General features: G+C 40.6%; 1 protein-coding gene across 1 annotated transcript in view; it reads right to left on the reverse strand.

Moving 5' to 3' along the window:
* Msh3 (mutS homolog 3) overlaps positions 1-23,198 on the reverse strand; it is a 158,491-nt gene that overhangs the window by 132,372 nt on the left and 2,921 nt on the right. Inside the window, exons 3-8 of the mRNA XM_055625652.1 lie at positions 21,157-21,377; positions 18,162-18,350; positions 14,881-14,997; positions 14,263-14,382; positions 12,291-12,434; positions 9,648-9,814 (exon numbers count right to left, since the gene is read on the reverse strand). Coding sequence (XP_055481627.1) covers positions 9,648-9,814; positions 12,291-12,434; positions 14,263-14,382; positions 14,881-14,997; positions 18,162-18,350; positions 21,157-21,377 — 958 coding nt within the window. The remainder of the gene's footprint in view (positions 1-9,647; positions 9,815-12,290; positions 12,435-14,262; positions 14,383-14,880; positions 14,998-18,161; positions 18,351-21,156; positions 21,378-23,198) is intronic.

A 23,198-nucleotide genomic window follows, 5' to 3' on the forward strand; every position in this document is an offset into this window, starting at 1 on the left:
GGAAAGGAAAGGAAAGGAAAGGAAAGGAAAGGAAAGGAAAGGAAAGGGAAAAGGGAAGGGAAAGGGAAAGGGAAGGGAAAGGGAAAGGGAAAGGGAAAGGGAAAGGGAAAGGGAAGGAAACACTCTCCATCTTCCCAGCTGTCACTCTTGCAACATCAGTTACTGACTCCTTCATGTTTCCAACCTAGGAATTCTTCGGGTGTTTGTCATTTAGTATAGCCCAAGTTTGCCTCAAACTGAAGAGCCTCCTGCCTTGGCCTCCCTCCCATGCTGGATCCCAGCACACACCCATCAGACTAGGAATAGGGTCTTTCTTTAAGACCCATAACCAGCATTTCCCTACTGTTTAGTCCCATGACTAATACCTCTCTGAAAGGTGGAAGGTGAGACTCTTACCCCTTTTTGTACCTTTAGCAACCATTAACAAATCTGGTATACACAGATGCTCAAGGAATGTTTTTAATGGTGAATGAAAGAATGAATGCTTACTAATGTGTAGCTCAGAGGGTGCATCAGTAAGTTGAAAATCTACTGGGAAAATATATCACTATCAAGATTTCTCTTAGACACAGAAAAGGACATTTCATTGAAGTTTACTGCTAGACACCTAATTTCATCTACTTACCTACATGGTAGAATAAAATACCCTTAAGTAAGGCAAGCTGGTCGTAAATCATGGAGGATGGCCTATCTCTGAGAGCTTAAGTGCCAATTCTGGGCCTCAGAGTCATCACTTATGTTTCCCTTTAACTATACTTGGCTTTGTCTTTGCATTCAAAGACTGACCCCATTTACACTGGGTTCACTTCAAGTTAGAGAATCTAAGGAGAAGCAGGTGACTTTGTCATTGTCCCTAAGTGCTCACGCCCCCCCACCTCTGCCAGTGAAGCACGCCACTAGAGTCTGATCATTCCTGCTAAGTCAACTCAAGACCAACTTAAGACACAAAAAAATTATAAAATTACACATTTGATTCACTAATTAGATGTTTTAAATATACATTTAGTAAATATGTAACTACAAAAAAAAATTTTTTAAAGGCAAGTCGCTTGAAATTCTGCCAGGTTAAGTAAACCAGGTGCAGCGTGGTGGCTCTCCATGATGGCTGGTGTGCTGGTAACTTGGCCAGCACCTTCCTGTGCCAAGCCATTTCATTCAGGACATGACAAACCCCCCTTCTGGGCTCTGGAGCCAGTTGCTACTGAGGATCCTTCTAATATTTTAACTGATACTCAGTTTTTGAGAAGAGCCTAATCATCTAATGGAGGTCTGGCAAAAATCTCACCACTGCCTTTTGTAGACCCCTGCTGTGAAGTCACAGAGAATGAGACAAGCATGGGCCCCCTGACTGTGCTCTATAAAGTATTTTCCAGTTTGAACTACTAAATAAATAAATAAATAAATAAATAGATAAATAAATAAATAAATAAGAATCGTTTAATCAGATTCACACATCTACAAGACTCAACTTTAGGGGGCTGGAGAGATGGCTCAGTGGTTAAGGGTGGTTAACTGCTCTTCCAGAAGTCCTGAGTTCAATTCCCAGCAACCACATAGTAGCTTACAACCATTTGTAATGGAACCTGATTCCCTCTTCTGTTGTGTGTGAAAACAGAGCATTCACATACATAAAAAAATAAATAAATCTTAAAAAACAAAAAACAATAACTCAACTTTACTGCAATAAATACCTGCAATAAAGTCAATGCACTAATAATTTGATTATATTAGAAAACTCCAAGAAAGCAAAGTGACACAGCAATCACTACAGTCTTGGCCAGACTTCGCATGGAGAAGGAATGAGTGTGTACTCTCCTCTGTTCCTCCTGGGAAGTCCAACTTCCTGCACATTACACCTAAGACAAAGGCGGCAGAACACAGAGCAGCTAGGGCACACAAGCTGAACAAAGACACAGTGGTGAACTCTCTCATCTTACTCTTTTATCACACAAGACCAGGTTTCGAGGTCAAAAAAACAACATTTCAGAAGATTCAACAAGCAGAGACCAAAGGAATAAAGAAGCAAACCCACTCCTCTCCCTACAGGAACCAGGGTAAAAACAACCTGAAAAGATAGAAAACTTCCAGACAATGATGACTGCACTCCAGCCAAGGGCTACAGGAAAACCTATGCTCCAACCTCCACCCACCCCAGGGAGGACTTTAGAGGAGGGTAGGCTCCATCTCATCAGGCTAGAGGTAGTCAGAGGAGCGTAAGAAGCCAAGATGTCCATCCCTAGCAAGTCCTCAGTCCCTGTGGAGCGATGGGGAGGACACAGGCAGCCTGCACAGCTCTCACTGTGGTAATAAGGACCCTCATACTGTAGAACACAGAGACTGAGGAACTGAAACTTATACCCTCCAACCCAGAGGCAAAAGTGCCTAAATGTCTAAATAAGACCTGGATTCACATCACAATAAGGAAAAACACAAGTTACCACCAACACTCACTCAACGCACCAAGAAACAGGAAGATCACAAACCAAATTAAAAAAATAGAAATCAACAGACATCAACAGCAGGACAGCAGCACCGTTAGAATCTCTGACAGCTGGCAAGGCGCTATCACAAACTCACAGCAGAGGTGACTATGGACACAGGAATTGCATAAAATAAAAACATTTTGAAGGAGGAGAGACCCCGGTTGGGAGGAAGGAGGGGTGAGCAGGACAGTGAGAGGGATGAGAGAGCAATGAGGGTGACTATCAGCACAATGCATTGTATATATGAATGAAATGGACAAAACGAGAGGAAGGTGGGTTTGTTTGGTTGTTTGTTTGTTTGTTTGAAGAGCCAGCAAGACAGGTCAGCAAGCAAAGGTATATGCTGCCAAGCCTGATGACCTAAGTTCCCCTGCATGCATATGGTACCTGTCTTCTGACCTTCACAGGTGCTCTACAGAGCATGTCTGTCCACACACATACACACATGAAGAAGACAGAAGAAACTATCAGTGAACTTGAAACAACAGTTTGGACCAATCTGAACAACACAGAATACAGACTGACAAAAACAGTTAAACATGGCTCTTATCAGAGCCTCAGAAGAAAAGGAAGCAAGCTGAAAAATAGTAATAATGAGTGAAAAAAACAAACAAACCAAAAAACAAAACCACAAATTTGAAAGGAGAAGTTGCAGGAGGGAGATGAAGCAGGGAAAATGATGTAATTATGGGTCTCATGTAAAAATTCTCAAAATGTTTTATAAGGTACAGGAGAAATGGCTCCGTGATGAAGAACACTGTTGCTCTGGAAGAGGACCTGGGTTCAGTTCCCAGAAATCACATGAGGGTTCACAACCAACCATCCTTAACTCCAGTTCCAAAGACCCCTACACCCTCTTCTGACCACCATGGGTACCAAGTAGGGGGCAAACAACCACACACACAGGCAAAACACTCATACATAGAGATAAAATAAAAGAGTATTTAAACACAGAAAAAAATGTTGAAAAGAATTGAAAGGCATATGGAAAAGTACTGCCTCTCTCTTGATTTTACTGTGGATCTAAAACTGATATTTAAGAAAAGGGAGAGGGGAGGCTCTTAAGAAAAAAAAAAAAATAGCATCTACCCTCTCCACTTGAGGAATGTTCACTTTAAGCAGAATCTCTTCCTTCACGTCAAACTACTGTCCATTCACACTCCATTAGTTTTGTACAGGATCCTGTCCGTATTCTCAACTTCTGACTTTATTGTTATAAAAATGACATAAAGCAATGTTTTAAGTTTTAGGTTTTTGGTTTTTGGTTGTTTTTTGTCTTTTCAAGACAGTGTTTCTTTGTGTAGCCTTAGCTGTCTTGAACTCGCTTTGTAGACCTCAACCTCACAGAGATTCACCTGCCTCTGTCTCCCTGAGTGCTAGGATTACAGGCGTGTACTACCATGCCCAGCAGGTTTGCATATTTATGTTATATATTATAATAATAACATAAGTCAAATTGAGAAGGTTAACAGTCATTTTCCTTTTTAAAAAGATATTTTTCTGTCATTGTTTTAAAATGTAGAAGAACAAATTCTGACACAAAATAATAGCTATGACAGGGACTTGCAGGCCAAACTTGAGAAACATTAAAATAAAGTCCCAGCCTCTAGGATGTGGCACTGCAGCCACTTTCCTGGCACTGAGCTTCTCTGACAGGAGGACTACGCCACACAGCTGACTTCTCAGCCAGCCTGGGCCTCACACTGCCTTTCTCCACCCGGTCTTCAGTTTGCCCTGTCGCACCATCCCATCAGACTGATGAGACATTCCTCACTTACTGGACTCCTGACATCTAAAAATCGTTTGATGGCTTTATCTAAGTCCAAAGAACTAAGTTATTAAGCTTAGAACAATGCAGTCACTAACCTGGAATCATCAGATATGTAATAACTTAATATTATTAAATAGTTTATTTAATGAAAAAATATCCCTTTTCCCTCTTAGGCTTCAAAAAATCCCCCTATCCCACCCCAGGCTTTTCTGTGTAGCCCTGCTGTCTAGAACCTGGAACTCAGTCTGTACACAGGGATCGACGGCCTCTGCCTTCCCTCTGGAATGCTGGGACTGAAAGCATGTACCACCACATCCTGATTGGCTTGGTGTTTTCTTAACTAATGCCAAACTGAAGTAATGACATTAGGGAGAAGTTGGACTTTAACCCTAACAGAAACCTCTGTTGTACACACTCAAAACTAACTTCATCTTGACACTAAATACTACTAAACATTTTCCAAAATAATCAAAGTACAACTCAAAGGGTTGAACAGCCTCTAATAAACTGAAGGCTGTGATGGTTATTTCAAACATCTGTCACTGTAAATAGCATTTGAAAGATAAAAGTCTTCAGGATACAATAATCAGGTCATAAAATAGTTTGTTTAAAGAAGTACAGATGATGTTTGGTCTTCTATAGTCAAAATAACACTAATAATATCTTTCTTTAACATATATTAGACTTCAACATTTTCTTTAAATTTGCAGTAATATTCAAGCATTTATTTCAAGGTCAGACTGCTACGTCACTGGGCACTGAGGGCATTCTTCACATACATTCAGTGTGTTCTATCAACTACTGAAGGCCATTTTCTAATTCAGGCATCTTTAAGAATGTCAGTTTCCATCAATACTGTAACAACTCAACCCTGACATTTAGTGTATCACAAGCAGCAGATGACCGCAGCCTCCCCACCTACTCCCCAGATGACCGCCTACTCCCCAGATGACCACCTACTCCCCACCTACTCTCCAGATGACCGCCTACTCCCCAGATGACCACCTACTCCCCAGATGACCACCTACTCCCCACCTACTCTCCAGATGACCACCTACTCTCCAGATGACCACCTACTCTCCAGATGACCGCCTACTCTCCAGATGACCGCCTACTCCCCAGATGACCGCCTACTCCCCAGATGACTGCCTACTCTCCAGATGACCACCTACTCCCCAGATGACCGCCTACTCCCCAGATGACCGCAGCCTCCCCAATGACCACCTACTCCCCAGATGACTGCAGCCTCCCCAGATGACCGCCTACTCTCCAGATGACCACCTACTCCCCAGATGACCACCTACTCTCCAGATGACCGCAGCCTCCCCACCTACTCTCCAGATGACCGCAGCCTCCCCAGATGACCGTAGCCTCCCCAGATGACCACAGCCTCTCCAGATGACCACAGCCTCACAACCTCCTCCTGCCTCTACCTAACTCTAAACCACCCCCTTCTGCTCTTCTCCCTCCAACTTTCAACTACTGACATTCTCCAATCTCCTTAATCTTACTCTTTCCACTACATATTTTCCCCATGTAAGGGATCATTCTTTTTTCAGTTAATTCAAGTGTCTCTCCTGACAGTAAACTCACCTCTTCTTCTTTACCATTGCCAGAACCCTCACTGACTCTCCACCATGAATTTATACCCCTTCCCTGGATTGCTTGGTTAATACCCTGCAGTTTTCCCTAAATTCTCAGAATGAACATTTCACCTGATTGGGAGAATATCCCCCCTTTCCTTACACTTCGTTAATCTTTCCATTTCATTTCATCTTACATACTATAAACTTTCCTCTTCTCTTCTACCCAGTCAGCCTTGTCCTGTAAATGTCTCCATGCACGCTCACCTCCTCCACAAAGCCTCCCCTGACTATGACCATGTCCAGGGTACTCCCATCTCCATCAACTCAGACATGAGCACCACTTGCAATGCTCACCATGTTTACTTCAGAACTTGAAATGAGCACTAGTAAATATTATTAACAATTATTATTAATTTAACAGTGCTTCCTATAGCTTTTCTTTTTACTAAAAACTATGTCTCAAAACCCTGCTTTTTGTTTCTCTCTTTACATTTTGACGATAAATGGAAGGATAACAAGATAGTATAACTGATTACATCTGACAAACACAACCAACATGTCAACAAAGACAAAGTTTGTCCCTACTCAGAAGTATGTGATTCAGCTGACTGTCATCTTTGCCTAATATTTGTCCTAAATCTAAAAATAATATAAAATAAATACATCTAGCTTGGAAAATAAATGGGAAGGATTTCATAATCTTAAAAAAAAACAAACTCATAAAATATAAAATCCTTTGGAGACCTCTTGTGGTTAAAGTTAAGAATAAAATTTTAATTTTAAAAACTGTTTTTAAAACTACATTAGAATCATCTATAATTCCAGGCAATTTTTGCATGTGCTCACGTGGTATTAACATATGATATCTTCAATATTAATAAAATACCCACCAGAATGTGACAAAAGTAGGGCTGATTACCCCTATTTTATGGAAGAAGACACAGGAAGACAAGAAAAGTCAAGTAATTTACTCCAAGTCACTAAGGGAAAGAGATTTCCAGTCCAACTGATGACCTATGACATCTGAAAATCTACCACCTCATTCTCTACAGACATATAAATTACCTATATACTCCTAGAAATGTAGGCTAACTCTCGACTCTCCATGAGCAAAAAAGAACAAAAAGAAACTTTACCAAGAATGGAGACTTAGAAGTTGTCTGTAAATGTGGGCAGATTCACAAAGCTGGAATGCCAGCTAGAGAAATACAGTAAAATGGCCTGGAGTCATTAGATTCCTAAATCCCAGTCAGTCACCCAAGTTGTCTCCAGCTTGCCAAATCTAGGTCTCTAACCCTCATCTGAAAAGTGAATATTGAGGAAGACCATAAGCTCAAGCTAGCTGACAAACACTTTCCATCTTGGCACTGTCTGCTAATGCACAAGGTTTTGACTTTTTTTTTCACTTTTCCCTGTACTGATTTTTATAAAAATAAGTAGAACACGGGAAGCTAACATAATAACTAAAATTCCAGATTAATCTAAACTAACCAAATATACACGTGGTTATGATTAAAAAAGAAAATCAAAGATACGAAACACTAAGTATTCTTACATTTAGAAGAGTCTCTTTTAAAGGTATCTGAGAATTTATTCATTTTTTAGCTTTCCAGGGTCTGCATCCCTCATAAATGAACTGTTTGACTTTTAACTGGTCAAGTTTGAACACAGAGAACTAAGAACAAAATATGAGGATTTGATCCATAATTTTCTACCTATAATGTAATATAAAGCATTTAAATGATCACTGTAAATGTTTGTTTGGGTTTTTAATTATTTGTTTTTATTTTATGTAGATTGGTGTGCTACCTATTTGTATGTACGTGTGGGGGTGTCAGATCCCCTGGAACTGGAATTACACACAGTTGTGAGCTGCCATGTGGGTGCTCGAAGTTGAACCCAGGTCCTCTAGAAGAGCAGCCACTGCTCTTAACCACTGAGCCATCTCTCCAGCCACCCCCACCCCTGCTATAAATGTTTGAAAGAGCTCACAGAGCCCTTGGGCCTGCACTGCCAATCTAGCAAGCAACCAAAATCTTTTTATGTTTATAACTTCTGCTTAGAATTCAGTGTCTAAGTGGGTTACATAGTAATGGGAAGAGGGACTGCCTCTGACATAATCTGATTGGCCTGCTCTTTGATCAGCTCCCCCTGAAGGAGGAGCAGCCTTACCAGGCCACAAAAGATGACAATGCAGCCACTTCTGATGAGAACTGATAGACTAAGATCAGAAAGAAGGAGAGGAGGACCTCCCCTATCAGTGGACTTGGGGAGGGGCATGCATGCAGAAAGGGGAGAGAGGGTGGGATTGGGAGGGGAGGAGGGAGGGGCTTATGGGGGGGATACAAAATGAATAAAGTATAATTAATAAAAGTTAAATAAAAAAAAAGAAAAAGAAATTCCATTATCAGGAATAACCTTCAGGAAATAATTAAAGGTACACAAAAACATTTCTGTGGATGCTACAGCCACATTCACAATAATGAAACAGTAAACACAACAAAAAGCAAATGCACATATCACAGACCACCTGCACAATGAATGTCACACGGCATTCAGTAAGTACTTTGAAGTACTTACTGAAATAGCAATAGACAAATGATGTTCACTAAGACTTGCCTCACAGAGAGAGGAGTGAGGCTGAACGAGACTGGCCCTGACCTGGGGCACACCGACAGTGGCCAGTAGACTTGGGGTACCTCATGCACTATTCTGAGTAATTTAATGTGTCTGAAATTTGCCATAAGAAAATGGAGACAGAATTTTAAAGTTAAAAAACAGAAACAAAGCTATATTTGTGCCTGTTATGTATATATATATATATTTATATGTATTACTTTTTTATTTATTATATAATAATAAATATATACGGAGGAGCATTATATATTTATATATAATAAGTTAAAAAGTAATAAAATAAAGAAATAAAACACAGAAGTGCAGTTATTTCTGTATTTGTGGAACTGGATTTATTTTATTTTTCTTTTTTTGACCCTTAATGATTCCAAATGAATGCATGTCAGTGCTATCAACAGAATAATAAACTGTAAAAGGTACTTTGACAACAAGAAAAAAATGTAAATGAAAATGAATACTGTGAACTTCAAAGATAAAGAAACACAGGCCTCACTCTAAATCGGGTTGATTTTCTCACTGACTTGTCGGCCCACTAGCTGTAATCCCCACGGCTGCCCCTTCATGCAGACGACTGGCACTCCTCCAGCCATGCCTCCTGCCCTTTCCAGCCACACTCCTCCACAGAGGCACCTTCATGCCTTGAGGATCCAGCAAGGCATGAGCTCAGCCTCACACTGTCTTCTCCTCCTCCTCTACTTGCTACAATGTTCATACCTTGCTTTATAACGAGTGTTGTGATATGAGTCTAGTAGATAAAATGACTAGGCACCCATTCACCCTAAATAGAAACATGAAGCACTGAAATTTTATAGATGTTTTTTAAAAAATTCCAAATTACCTCTAGAATGTATACATAAATCACCAAACAATAATTAAATATTATAATAAATCCCTTTAAAATGACTTCCCTGTACAATCCTACTTTTTTTTTCCTTTAAAAGCTCTATTATTGGAGCGGGACAATTGGTGGTGTACGCCTTTAGTCCCAACACTTGAGAGGCAGAGGCAGGCAGACCCTGGTGAGTTCATGGTCAGCCTGGACTGCGGACTGAGTTCCAGGACAGCCAAGACAGAGAGACCCTCTTACTGGGATATAATTACCATAGGTAGTTGCTACAAGAACAAGTTCTGGCTTGGGAAGTCGCTCCAGTCTGAGAGGCCGCTGCTCACCTGACAGCGGTGGCTCTGTGGATGAGCATCTCGGTTGGCTGGGACAGATCTGAGGGAAGCAGCAGCTCCACGGGCTGCAGGCTTAATAGGCGAGTCTCCAACTCCTGTCTGGAAGCAGAGTCCTGGAAGCAGTCGAACACCACCTCACCGGTGGCAGGCTGCACTCCCTGGAGGCAAAGGCAAACAAAATAGCTCAGAACACAGACACTCTCAGCCACCCTGACCCATCACAAGCACGGTTCCAGCTAATGCTCAGTTTCTAAAGTGAAAATCTGTCTGCCTTTTAAGACTCTCCTATAAGTTAGATTCACAGGCATCTCAACCTGGCTGAGAGCCGGTGAGATGGCTCAGGAAGTAAGGGGTCTTGCCAGAGTCTGAGGACCTACTAAAGAAAGCACTGCAGTGCTTACCTCAGCAATTCCCCCCAGGTATATACTCAGGAGAACTCGAGTATGTGTGTAAAAGACACAAGAATGCCTATACAAGCATTCTTTACAGAGGCAAAGACTACCAAGACCTCCACATGTCCAGCAACAGGAATGAATGCACCTGGGTTATAAAATTAAAGACAGCACCGCAATCAAAACTATAAAGCATGTAAATAAATGTCACATTCAAGCCAGCAAGATGGCCTAGCGGGGCCTGCTGCCAAGCCTGGTGACCTCTCTTTGATCCCCAGATGGTAGGAAGAATGGACTCTCCCAAAAGGATCCTTGAATGTCCACAAGCATGTGCCCTAACCCTGACCAGCAAATAAACAGAAAACCAATTACAAAAGATAGAAAACACTTTTATTGTACACTTACTTTGCGCATAAAGTTGAAGGTGGTAAAAAAGAACTAAAAGAAAATATTACCACCCCAAAATCAGTCTTAGACTTACTGTAGGAAGAAAGGCACCTGGGGAACTGGGAGAATCTGGGCAGTTGCTGGAGTTATTGACCTCAATGACTGTTTCACACTGCTCTGCTAAATTTCTACTCATTTTTTCCATTTGAATATTTTACAATTTATTAAAATCCTTCAGTGGTAGCCAAGGAATGTCCTTAATTCCAGCCCAGAGGTGTCCTCTAGTAGCCACAGCTGCTGCACCAGCTAGATTTGGTTACCTGCTTAAGTCCATGTCCCAATCCACAAATGAAGCACTTACATAAGCTGTTCACAGATAGATGACAAGAGTTATCTGCCATCCAAATTCTGTCATCTTAATCAAAGAACTAGTCTAGAGATACCTGCACTGTGTATTACTCCAAGAGACGTGTGACATTAAGCAACCCACAGTCCAAACAAAACTTCACGCCCAAAATTAAGGTACAAGGCATGCTTGCAGAGCTTCTAATTTTGGACTAACTACCAGCACTCAAAGGAGACTCTCTGATGGAAGCTGGGAAATAAAAGATGCTCTTCACAGTGGAAGAAAACCCATGGAGAACAGTGCTGAGGGTAAAGGGAAATGAACCCCAATCAGCCCCATGGAATCTGAGGAATTGGAGAAAGTTCCAAGTGGCCTTGTGCAAATCTGGAGGATTCCAGAACTCAAGTGCAGCCTCGACCTAGAGCTCAGGGTGCCATCGGCCAGAAAAGTGACTGCTGAGGTCAAAACTAGGAACCAAAAACCATGTAGGGTCAATGACCACTATTCATCTTTTCCTATCCCTGCTAATCCGCTGCAGACAGCCATGGAAACGGCAGGCTGCTATTGCCCCAGCGCTCTCGTGCACCATCCACTCTGTTCTCTAATCTGATCTCCAGGTAAATATGAAACAGCACACTACATATGCTAAAGATGATGCGCAAATAACCTTACTGTTTGTAGATGGGACCGACTGTCTACAACCAGATTAAAAAAAAAATGCTTCTCAGGGAAAAAATTTCATTTGAGCCTCCCCAACAGCCACAGTATTGCTAACTCCCTGAAAGAAGGGCTTACTGGCTAAGCAAATGTCAAGTTAGCACAGTTACACGGTATGAATAACGTATTAATGTTAATGCTCTAGGAATGTTTGTTAATGCTTGTCACTGACTGCAAATGCTAGAAAAAGCAAGAGTGCTTATAAAGGAGTCTAATATTCTGAGGAGCATGGTGTTAGATCTGTAAGTGGGTAAATTTGCTCAGGAACTAACAGAAGGCAAAAATCAGAAAAACTAAAGCTCTTGAATCATTTATCTGGAAGACAGTGGAATTATTTCTGACATTAATTGAGTATGCTACCTTGCACTGGCCACTTAACATTTCCCTTTAACTCTCTCTTCCTCCAAATCTAATTAGGATAGTCCCATAATCACTCCCATTAGGTTACACACCAGAGGGAACCTCTAGCGCCCTCAATAGGCTTGCATGTGCTTGGCACAGCTTTTATTGTACTATCAGCTCACTGTCTACAAGCATGCCTGTCACTGACACCATTTCCAACCCTTAGCAACGGCATGGAGTCTGAAAACGACCTGGATCTTCAGCACAGCATACTAAGTAACCAGAAAAGAAAAGCCTAAGTAATTACTTGACTGTTATTGTTGTGAGGAAAATGTTTTCCTAGTAAACTCCAAGAAAGCACTTCAGAATCCCCATCATGCACCACTCATGATCACTCACACGGGGTACCATGAACACCCAGCATTCATTCCTCACCTTCAAAGGACTTACCACAATACCAATGGAAATGTTTCCCTTCTTTTTGTCCTTAATATTTTCCTTTTCTTCGTAGATACACAGAAGATAGTTGGTTGATGTATCTGCCATTACCTCATCAATATTTACACAATCATGCAGCCTGATTACAGGATTCACATGTAATAATGATTAAAGAAAATCACATGCTTAATTCCCATTAACTGATAACTGGTTTATTTTTCTCATGCAGAATTCTTCAATTATGATCACAGTCGCATGTTGTCTCTTCCCTGAACTAGGACAAAGACGGGCAACTATGATCTACTCGCTTCCAAAGGGTCTAGCAGTGTACCCGCATCCCCGTGAGAGCTGAAAAATGAAGCCTCTTTGCCAAGACGATTCTGGGACTCCTTTAATCCAACAATGCTACAAAGCACACACACTAAAACAGCATGAATGAATCCCCATCTCTAAAGTGCCTCAAACTCTAGAAGCAACAAGAGATTTTGAAGACATTTAATTAAACAGAAACACATTTGCATATAGGAATATGAATGTACATATAATGTATAAAATGAATCCCATTAATCAAAATTCTCAAGGATAAAAGCTGATTCTGGACAAAGTCATCCTGTTTTCTTCAAGGGAGCCTCACTGGGGAAACAAACCACTCTTAAGAGCAGTCCCTATACACAGCAGCAGAGCATCTTTGGAAGTTCTGTCTCATAATGTTAAGTCAGGGCATCTCTTTTTAAATCTTACAGTCTTCAGAGAATATACGATAGCTTCCAGTTTTTGGTTTTTATGGGATTCCTGTGTGTATGAATGGTATGTGTTTCTGAGTCTATATGTGCTTCTTTGGCTCTTTTTCCTAGTTTTGTCCTATTTTAATTTTTTTTGTTTTGTTTTGTTTTGTTTTTTTACTTTACCATTTGTATTTTATTATTATTCATTAGATGACTGCTTTCTAAAAGACACAGAAAGGGTGTGAATTCAGATGGAAAGGGAAGTGGGGAGGAACTGTGAGGAGTGGGAAGAGGGGAACTGTAGTCAGAATATATTGTATAAAAATCTATTTTCGGGAGGGTGGGATCGGGAGGGGAGGAAGGAGGGGTTTATGGGGGGATACAAAATGAATAAAGTGTAATTAATAAAAAATTTTAAAAAAAAGAAGGGAATAGTGGTCACAATTAAAAGTGAAATATGTATACGCAAAAAAAAATCTATTTTCAATGAAAAAAAAAATTTAAAAAGCAACTTGAGCCACTAGCTAGTAAGTATTTTTATTTGAACCCTGCTCATATCTTATCAATAACTATCTTACGTTTTGAAATGACAGGTCAAGTATGGTGAATAGCTAAGTATAATCCCAGGTATCAGAAAGGCTGGAGAAGTTCATAGCCAGCCTCTATTACACAGTGAAAATCAATCGCAAAACAAAAACTAAGAATCTTATTACTATTTAATTATTTTGCTTCAAGTTACAAAAGGAATTTATGATAAACTTTGGGACTATTACTGTGCACACTGAAGCCTACAAGAGAAAATTTTAACCAACTACCCATTTCAATAACATGAAGTCAACAATTAGTGAAGTTGACCTCACATTTAACTGAGTCTTAATTTTGTCTCTGAAGTTCTTTCCACATGAAGTTAGTAAGTTATTTTCAGGTCCCACTTTAGCAAGGCTCTGAGGAACTGGAAGGCCCTGGAGAGCTACCACTGCCCCACAAACGGTCTGTTAACTCGGTATGCTTTATCACACTGTTTTGTGATAAAATACAATGAATTCTGCTCTCATTATGACAAGGAAGACATACTGTGTCCAGCCCCTACCCACCCTCCTCTCAGTGACACACCCAACATGGCTGAAGTGACAGGGTGTGCAGTGGCTACCCACCTTATAAAACACATTCTCACCCAGGAAAAAGAAACACAAGTTTAGTTAAATTTATCATTTTAAAAAGCCCCTACAACAAAAGGAAAATTCCTATCCTAAAAGGATATCTTCTCCTATGAGTGTGGATTTTGTATAAAGAGCGGTCAATTTCCGGGAAAAGACAGAACTTTTATTGTCTCCGATGGCCTTCAATGCTGCAGTTTCAGTTTGCTTCACAACTCCAACCTTCAACAGAAATAAGACACACTTACTGCCAAATCCAGTGAATCACTGTTTAAAAAAAAAAATCATTACAAAATGTTAAAAAGTTCATTCTGAAACACTGAAAATAAGCAAAACAACCCTGGATGCCCAGATATAGAGCAGAAAGAACCCCAAGCAACTGGCAGTGCAATGGCTAAAGGACAAAGAAACAGTGCAGCTACAGCAGAGGTCACTCTAGGGCTGGCAGGGTAGTGCACTCCTGTATGCCCAGCCTGCAGGAGGCTGAGGCTGCAAGTTTATATGAGCCCAAGTCCATCCTGGGCTTTACAACTTAGACTCTTGCTCAGAAAACAAGCAGAACTAAATACAAGATGCAAGGCTAATAACTATAATACATTTTAATTTCCCATGATTCCAAATTCTAAAACCAATAAGAGTCTTTCTGCCACCTTCTACCATGTGTTAGCTCTCTAGAGGAGAATCCCAACTCCTTTTCCACAAATCAAAGCCAAAGCTGACCTTGTATCCTTTGGCCACAAGTCGGCGGACGTGCACAAACAGTCTATGAGTAGGTATACTTGCAGTCATAAAGTTGTGATCTAAGTGGCAATAAATATTAAGTTCCCGGGCAGCAATCTAAAAGGCGCAGACAGAGGATATGTCAATAGACTCCCTGTCTAAGGTTTATTCACTCTCTTAATAATTCATCAGGTTGCATACATGTACTTAGGATCTAGAATTTCTCTAAATATACACATCATCAATCAAATGTTTAAAGGACATTCCTTGTAAAAAAGCAAACAAAATAACAACAAAAAACAAACAAACAAATGCACAGTTTCATCTACTTTGGGCATCTCCAAGAGGATGACTTCAGAGCCAACATCTGTATCTCTTAATCCCAAAAACACAACAGAGCTTCTTCAATGTCCTTAGAAATATACAAATGTTACCCAAAACCTCAAAACATTCAGTATTCCCTCCAGTAAGAGCCTGAGACTGTAAAGGAATAAGATATTTTATACAAATGGCGCAGGTAGATAACTGACAAGCAGAAGACATTACAGAGCATCTTAAAGAATGAATCCATTTACACAGAAGACATGCACCTTTCTGACAGAAGACTTGTCCTGTTAGCTAAAAGCATGTGAGTGAAAGAAATGTGAAAGCAAGAAGCAGTAACTGAACTGATATCTTACTTTCTTCTAGAAAAATACCACAGCTTAGACAGTGCCCATCAGAGCCACAAAATCTCAACCCAACATTCTTACTGCCCAGTCTCACCTATCTCTGAACTGCATTGCTCCATCATTTCTCTCAATGAAAGATCAGTCTTTACTACAGTCAAATGAAAATTTACCCTTTCTCTTTCTCCTTCTCCTGTAGGTTGCAACTATTTACCTGTCCCTTCTCTCAGAAAACATGCCAGTGTTATGTCATAGTATAAGTTTGTAACACAAAACCCAGTTTAATGTTACTAAGAGAATATCACTTTCCTGAAAAAAAACAGGCTTTAGAAAACTGAAAGGGGGTTAGTAGAGACTTTGTTTTCCATTCCTCAGGCAACAACACCTGTACTGCCTTATCTCTTTATGATAGCCCACCCAAGCAAGCATAAGCATCGTCCATGATCCCCAACAGTGGCAACAGCAACAATCGCTTCCCCAGCTTGGTCACTGCAGTGGTTTGAAAAGAAGCAGCACATAGAAGTTGATGTTTGAATGGTTGGTTCCTAGTGAAAAGAACTATTTGGGAAGGATTAAGAAGTGTGGCTTTGTTGAAGGAAATGTGTCATGTCACTGGGAATGGACTTCAAGATTTCTAAAGGCCACACCATTTTCAGTTAGCTCTCTTTCTCTGCTTATACTTGTGTGTGTGAGCACTCAGCTACTGCTCCAGCACCATGCCTGACTGCCTGGTTCCATGCTCCCCACTAGGGTGGTCATGGACACTAACCCTGTATAAATGTGAGCCCTCGATTAAAGGCTTTCTTTTATAAGTTGCTTTGTGTGGTGATTTAAATGAAAATGGCTCCCATAGGCTCATAAGAAGTGGCACTATTAGGAGGTAAGGCCTTGTTGGCAAAAGTGTGTCACTTGGGATGGGCTTTAAGGTTTTAAATGCTCAAGACAGGTCCAGAATCAATGTGGATTGGGATTTGTCGCACTCTCAGCTACTCTAAGGCACCATGTCTGCCTGCATGTTCCCATGCTTCCTGCCATGATGGCAATGGAGTAAACCTCTGAACTGTAAGCCAGCCATAATTAAATGTTTTAATTTCTAAGAGTTGCTGTGGTCATGGTGTCTCTTCACAGCAAAAAAACCTTTGGCACACGCCTTTAATCCCAGCTCTTGGGAGGCAGAGACAGGTAGATCTCTATGAGTTCAAAGCTAATCTGGTCTACAAAGCTAGTTCCAGAATAGCCAGGACTACACACAGAGAAACTCTGTCATGAAAAACAAAATAAACAAACAAAAAGAACAGCAAGTGCTCTTAACTGCTGAACCATCTCTCCAATATCAAGTGACAATATTTCTTAAAGGGTAACTAATCTAATTTGTTTTTTCAGAAAGCCAGAAAACATGACCTGTAAAACAGCTTAATAGGAAAGAGCACTGGTTTCTAAGCCTGATGACCTAAGTTAAATTCTGGGAGTGTGTCTTAGGGTTAACATTGCTATGATGAAACTCTACTGACCAAAAGCAAGTTGAGGAGGAAAGGGTTTATTTGCCTTTCACTTCCTCATCACAGTCCATCACTAAAGAAGGCCAGGACAGGGACTTACACAGGGCAGGAGCCTGGAGGCAGGAGCTCAGGTGGAGGCCAAGGAGGGTACTGTTTACTGGTTTGCTCACTATGGCTTCTCAGCCTGCTCTCTTACAGACTCAGGACTACCCCCCCACCACAATGAGATAGGCTCTCCCTGATCAATTGCAAAACTGATTTTAAAAATTGGGGGTGTGGGTCAAAACAAGGTTGCTCTGTGTAGCCCTGGCTATCCTGGAACTTGCTCTGTAGACCAGGCTGGACTCAAAGATCTGCCTCGCTCTGCCTCCTGAATGCTGCAATTAAAGGCTTGTGACACCACTGTGCAGCTAATTAATTTAAGAAAAAATGCTCTACAGGCTTGCCTGCAGACTGATCTTATGTAGGCATTTTCTCAGTTGAGGCTTCCTCCTTTCCAATGACTCTAGTTTATGTCAAGCTGACATAAAATTAGCCAGCACAGAGCAGGGCGTGGTGGTGCAAGCCTTTAATCCCAGTACTCAGGAAGACAGAGGAAGACAGAGGCAGGCAGATCACTGTGTTTTCAAGGTCAGCTTGGTCTACAGAGCAAGTCCAGAACAGCCAAGGGTACAAGAGAAACTCTGTCTCCAACAACCAAAAAAACAAAAACAAAAAAATCAAAACAAAACAAACAAAAATTAGCCAGCACAGGCCCATGAGGTAGAAGAAGAAAACTTACTTCTCAAAGTGGTCCTCTGACTTCTGAACACACATAAAGTACATATATACAGAGATTAAATAAATATTTTTAAAACAAAAATTTTAAGACAGAAAATAAAATATATTAAAAGAGTCTATGGCTAGATAAGAAAAACATCAGTTAGTGTTTGAAAACAAAACTTAGAATCGGACCTGGTGGTGAACATCTGCAATCCCAGAACTTGGGGTAGAGAAGGGCTGAAGGAGCAGGGTCAAGAGTTCAAAGCAAGTCTAGGCAGCAAAACATGATGCTGTGCTAAAAAACAAAAACAAAAACAAAAAAGGAAGGAAGGAAGGAAAAGAAACAACTTACTTCCGCATCTTCCCCAAAGAATCTGTACTTGTATCCACATTCCACACACAAAATTGCATCTTTGTGCTGCTGCTTCATATCTATGTACTGCAATTCTAGTGGTGTATAGACACTTTTGGATCGTTTGTTAAAAGATTTACAATTGGAAGCCTTCTGGAAATTTTCAGGGCATGGTCCAAATTGACTATCCTGGAAACCAAAAGATTTATACAGTTTAGAACGTGCCAACTGAATTGCTGAGGTCTCGGAGTAAAGGTAAGTTTGGCAAGAGCTAACTAACACTTGGTAACACCATGTGGAAGGTTTCTACAGACATACTGCATATTCTAAAGGTACACTGAGACCAAGCTATCTGTAGGTTCCAAACTGTTTTCAAAATAAAATTTCAAACAAGAGAGCAGCAGGTGAAGGTGTACCAGTGAGAATGAAGTATAATGACATGTGATATCAAGATGTATGTAAGGCAATTACTCTATATGCTAACTTTAAAGATAAATAAAAGCAGAAAGCCAAAATGAACTATATAAGTACACTGAAAGTCCAAACATTTAATGTTCTATGTTTTTCTATCTTTTATTTCATAAGTCTATTAATAATTTATTGTTTATTTCCAGGAGTGTTAGACAGGAAAGAGCAGAGGGCATGTATCTAGTGCACTTTCATGAAACACGCTGACATCTAGGCAGGTAAAGAGATTAACTTTCCAAAAAGACTCAGTTCTTCTCAAGGGTAGAGCTATGTTGGTTGTGAGCTTGGCAACCCGTTAAGAATCACCTTGATAACATTCCTCTGTATGTGTCTATGAGGGTGTTCACCCTGCAACTGGGGAAGGCCAGCCTTGAATGTGGGCAGCCTTACCCCATTTGCTAAACAAAAGGAAGTGAGCTGAGCACAAGGATTCACCCAGCTCCTGACTGCAGAAGACTGCATAAGCAGCCAGGCGCCTCAGGCCTTCCCTGCTGCTGGGTCAGACCTCAGACTGTGAGTCAGAAGAAACCTTCTTGCCTTAAGCTGGTTTTATCAGTTTACCTCAGCCACAAAACAAGCCATTAGCCCACATAAAAGCCTCCAAAGAGAAAGAGCACAGACTCACGGCTTACTGTACCAGGTCTGAGAATGCAATTACCTTTTATTTCTATGAGATTTTCCCTTTTCTTTCTAAGGTTTTATATAAATCCAAGAATACTATATAATGGAAAATTTAATTCACATCCATAAAAATGTATTTTCTAGAAAAAAGTATTCCCTTATTCACTTATTCACTTATGGAATAAGATAGACTTCTAGAAAAAAACTTTTAACTATGTGTGATACTAACAAATTGGTATTAAGCAATTTCAAGAACTATGAAGATAGAAATATTTCCCAGATCTATTATGGTCTCTTTTGTATCCCTAGAGACAGCACAGTGGACTCGACTGTGAACTTGGAAACTGTTCAAGAGTCATGGCGTCACTGGCTCCACACTGACAGCCCTACAATTTGATAACTTTTTACCACTCATCTGCATCCTATGACTTCAAATAGCTTATCACTCCAGGCATGGTGCTCCACACCATTAACCCCAGCACTCAGGAGACAGAGATCAATGGATCTCTGTTAGTTCAAGGGTGGCCAGGGCTGGATGTGAGACCCGGTCTCAAAGAAACTAGAACGGCCATGGCTTAGCACCTGGAATCACATTCACTGACAGCTTCCAGGGAGTCCTCCTATCTTGTTAGCTCTGCTTTCCGACACCAAACATGCAGCGCTGGTCACCGTCGGTCTGGGCAACAGGAAGTGTGTCCAGGAGGAGCGGCTGTAAGGTGCCCACTAGAAGTGAGCTCTAATCAACAGACTTTGGAACTTCCATGCGCTACAGTTACCCCACTAGATAAACTGACTCCGAGTGTTAGAAGACAAAAAACAAAACGCTTCCAGTTTATAACTGACAAGTAAGTCAACCAATCCGCTCTCTCTGGCTGAGAGTTCAGAGATCTGGATTTTGCAGGAGTTGAGAACTTTCAAAACTACTAGCTAAAACTTTATTGTTCTGAGCACTTTTCCTAGAAAAATACACTAGAATTTTAATGTCTAAAAATCGTATCTGTGTATATATACACGCAGTTTTGTGTGGGTACTCATTTCTCTAATTCAATGATACTAAAGAGAAAGGTTTTTTAAAAAATGCCCATTCCTTTGGTGGCACATGTCTTTAATCCCAGCACTTGGGAGGCAGAAGTAGCTGGATCTCTGTGAGTTTGAGGCCATCTTGGTCTATAAAACAAGCCCAGGATAGCCCGGGCTTGTTACACAGAGAAACCTTGTCTTGAAATACATACATACATACATAAATTGATTAATTAAGTAAATGTCCATTCTCAATTCTAAGGAAAAAACAACTAAATGTGATTCTGAAGAAAGGTTCTGAGAGTTAGTTTAGGACTTTTTCAAAATTCCTGCAGATTATTTTGAATGAAAGCTAACAATGAAAACCAACCACTTCTATGAATGGATTTCGGTGGTGAAACAAAAAGGTAAATTCCCTGTTTTTGCAATAATAAAAACATGAGTAAGCCACAAAGCTTACAGCACAAGAAATAAAAGCCTATACTCATTTACTTTATCTCTGAATTAACTTGGTATCTGCCAAGCTCTCAACTAAAAACCTCACGCCTATATGCTGTCCACCAGGACTTTCCATGCAAATTATAGAAACTATCATGAGAAGCACCCCCACGGTCATGCCTCTAACCTACACAGTACAGTGTGATTGCCTTTGGCGTTGCATCTTATTTTAAAACAAACCAATTAAGCTCTCCCAAATAAGTAGTAAAACTCTTAAATATTGAAACGAACTAAAAAAAAAAAAAAAAATACTAAGAAACAAATACTCCCTCAGCTAACACATCTGGTCAACTACATGTGGAAACTAGTTCTTTCCCTGAGGAATCACGAAGCAAAAGGTACTTCAGAACCGGGTGACCAACTGGCCATCTCCACAGCAGTTACATACTTGCTGATTAGCCTGAGATTTGGAATCTTCAGACAAAACTGCATTCTTTTCATGTTGCAGAGTGATGTCTTCAAAATCAGTACATTTTGGCAGAACTGCGAGTCTCTCCCGAAGAGGTTCTGTCTGGACTCTATTTTGAGGGAGGGCCGAATCACAGCAGAATTCTTTCAACTTTTCCAGGGACTTTAAAACAATCCTGGGCCTCAGACATTTCTTTGCCTCTTGGGAAATAAGAAGAAAACATACCAATAGTATTTTGGCTTCATTATGTCAATTCTTAACGTACATGGAATTTTTCAGGACATTTCCATTGGTACAATAAACTTACCTATAATGTGATAAAAAAAAAAAAAAAAGACCAAGGTAATGAGGACACATTTAAACATACATATAATTTCATTCGCTGATGAAATCCATTGAGAACTACAGTAAAAGGGGCTGGCAAGACAGCTCAGCAGGAATGGTGCTTGCTGCCAAGGTGATGAGCTAAGTTTAATGCCCAGATAGAGCAAGGTGGAAGAGGACTCCTTCAGCTGTCCTCCACACATATGCACTCCATGCATTAACACAGACACACACCCATAAATCAAACAATGCAATTTTAATTTTCAAAAACAGGACTATCGTGGAATTTTGCTTCTGTTTCTTTGGGCATAATGACAGATGGGACAGGGGCAGTGACAGCTGCCACTCACATTATCTGAAGTTAGACAGGGAACTGACATACAGTCACTAATTCACACACAAGATTCATACAAGAACCATTTCTATTTGCAACACAAAATGCTTGAGACTCAGAAATTGGGCACCATGGAGTCTGGAAAGATTCAAAGTGAATTGATCTGATGCTACATTCTTCCCAGTCTTTAAGCTCTGAGGACCCTTCTCCCATTCAGCAGACTAGAGGTTTCTCTAGAAAGATGTGATAAGCAGTATTTCTAGCCATAAACTCTCCAGGAAAATGACGGGAGCCAAAGCTGCCTGAATGCTGAGACCTTGGCCTCAGCAAGACCTAGGTAGCCAGAGTCCTCCTCTAAGACAGGAGACTCTGGGCTAGGCAATATTAACAGCTCAGACACACTTACTTCCTCATCTCTCAAGTTCTCCCATGCCACATCAAAACTGCACTCTTTCTTCAAGTCCCATCCCAAAGTTACCTTTTTCATGAAACCCTGGGCTTAGTCTCCATCTTAATAGTCTCTTTCTTTCTCTGTGTTCCTACAAGACCAGAACTCTCTCCAACACCTTTCACCATTATAAGCAGTGACTTTAAGCAGTTACTCATTACCCGGTATTAACGAGCAAGCAATCAGTATGAAAAGGGACATGACATTTACTGTGGTCTGCTATGTGTTAGGAGACAGAATTTCATCCCTTAGCAATACTATCGGGCAGCTGCTGCTAAGTACGAGGAAACTGGGGTTGCCCATGTCACCTGTCTTTACCTTCCTTGTTAAAGCAAAAGCACAGAAGGCAAGAGTTGGGTTTTGCTAATCTGTGTTCAGGCTTCATAAAAGCTCTGAGGGCATAAAGTTTATCATGTCTCATATGAGCCTCACAGCTGGGAAAATGTCTGCTTGAGTCTTTCCAGTATATGAGCAAAGGTTAAATAGCTTATCTATTAACAATATCAGTAAGGTATGTATATGTATGTGTGTCTGTGTGTGAGAGAGAAAGAGAGAGATTTTAAAAAACTACTCAAAAAATAAAACTTCTGGATAGCACCTGTAGAAAAGCCTGAAGTGAACATTTCCCTGAGACTTGGAGCAATGTGAACACTATGGAAGAAAGATCACTGAAGTAGGAAACAGGGCTACCGAACCTATCCAAAATGACACTTAAAGATGAGTAAGTCTGAAAACAAATGAAAGCTTCAGTGATTTGAGGGTCAGTCAACTGCAATACTCTAAGAAACTCTAAGAGGGATGAGGAGGAGCACACAAAAAGTATTTGAGAAATGACTAGACAAGAGAGTTTTCTAAATTTTAGGAGGACAAAAAACTCAACAAGCCAAGACAAAAAAAAACAACTTGAAAACTAGG

The sequence above is a fragment of the Psammomys obesus genome, unplaced genomic scaffold, assembly GCF_907164565.1.
Source record: "Psammomys obesus unplaced genomic scaffold, mPsaObe1.curated_primary_1811, whole genome shotgun sequence".
Lineage (NCBI taxonomy): Eukaryota > Metazoa > Chordata > Mammalia > Rodentia > Muridae > Psammomys > Psammomys obesus.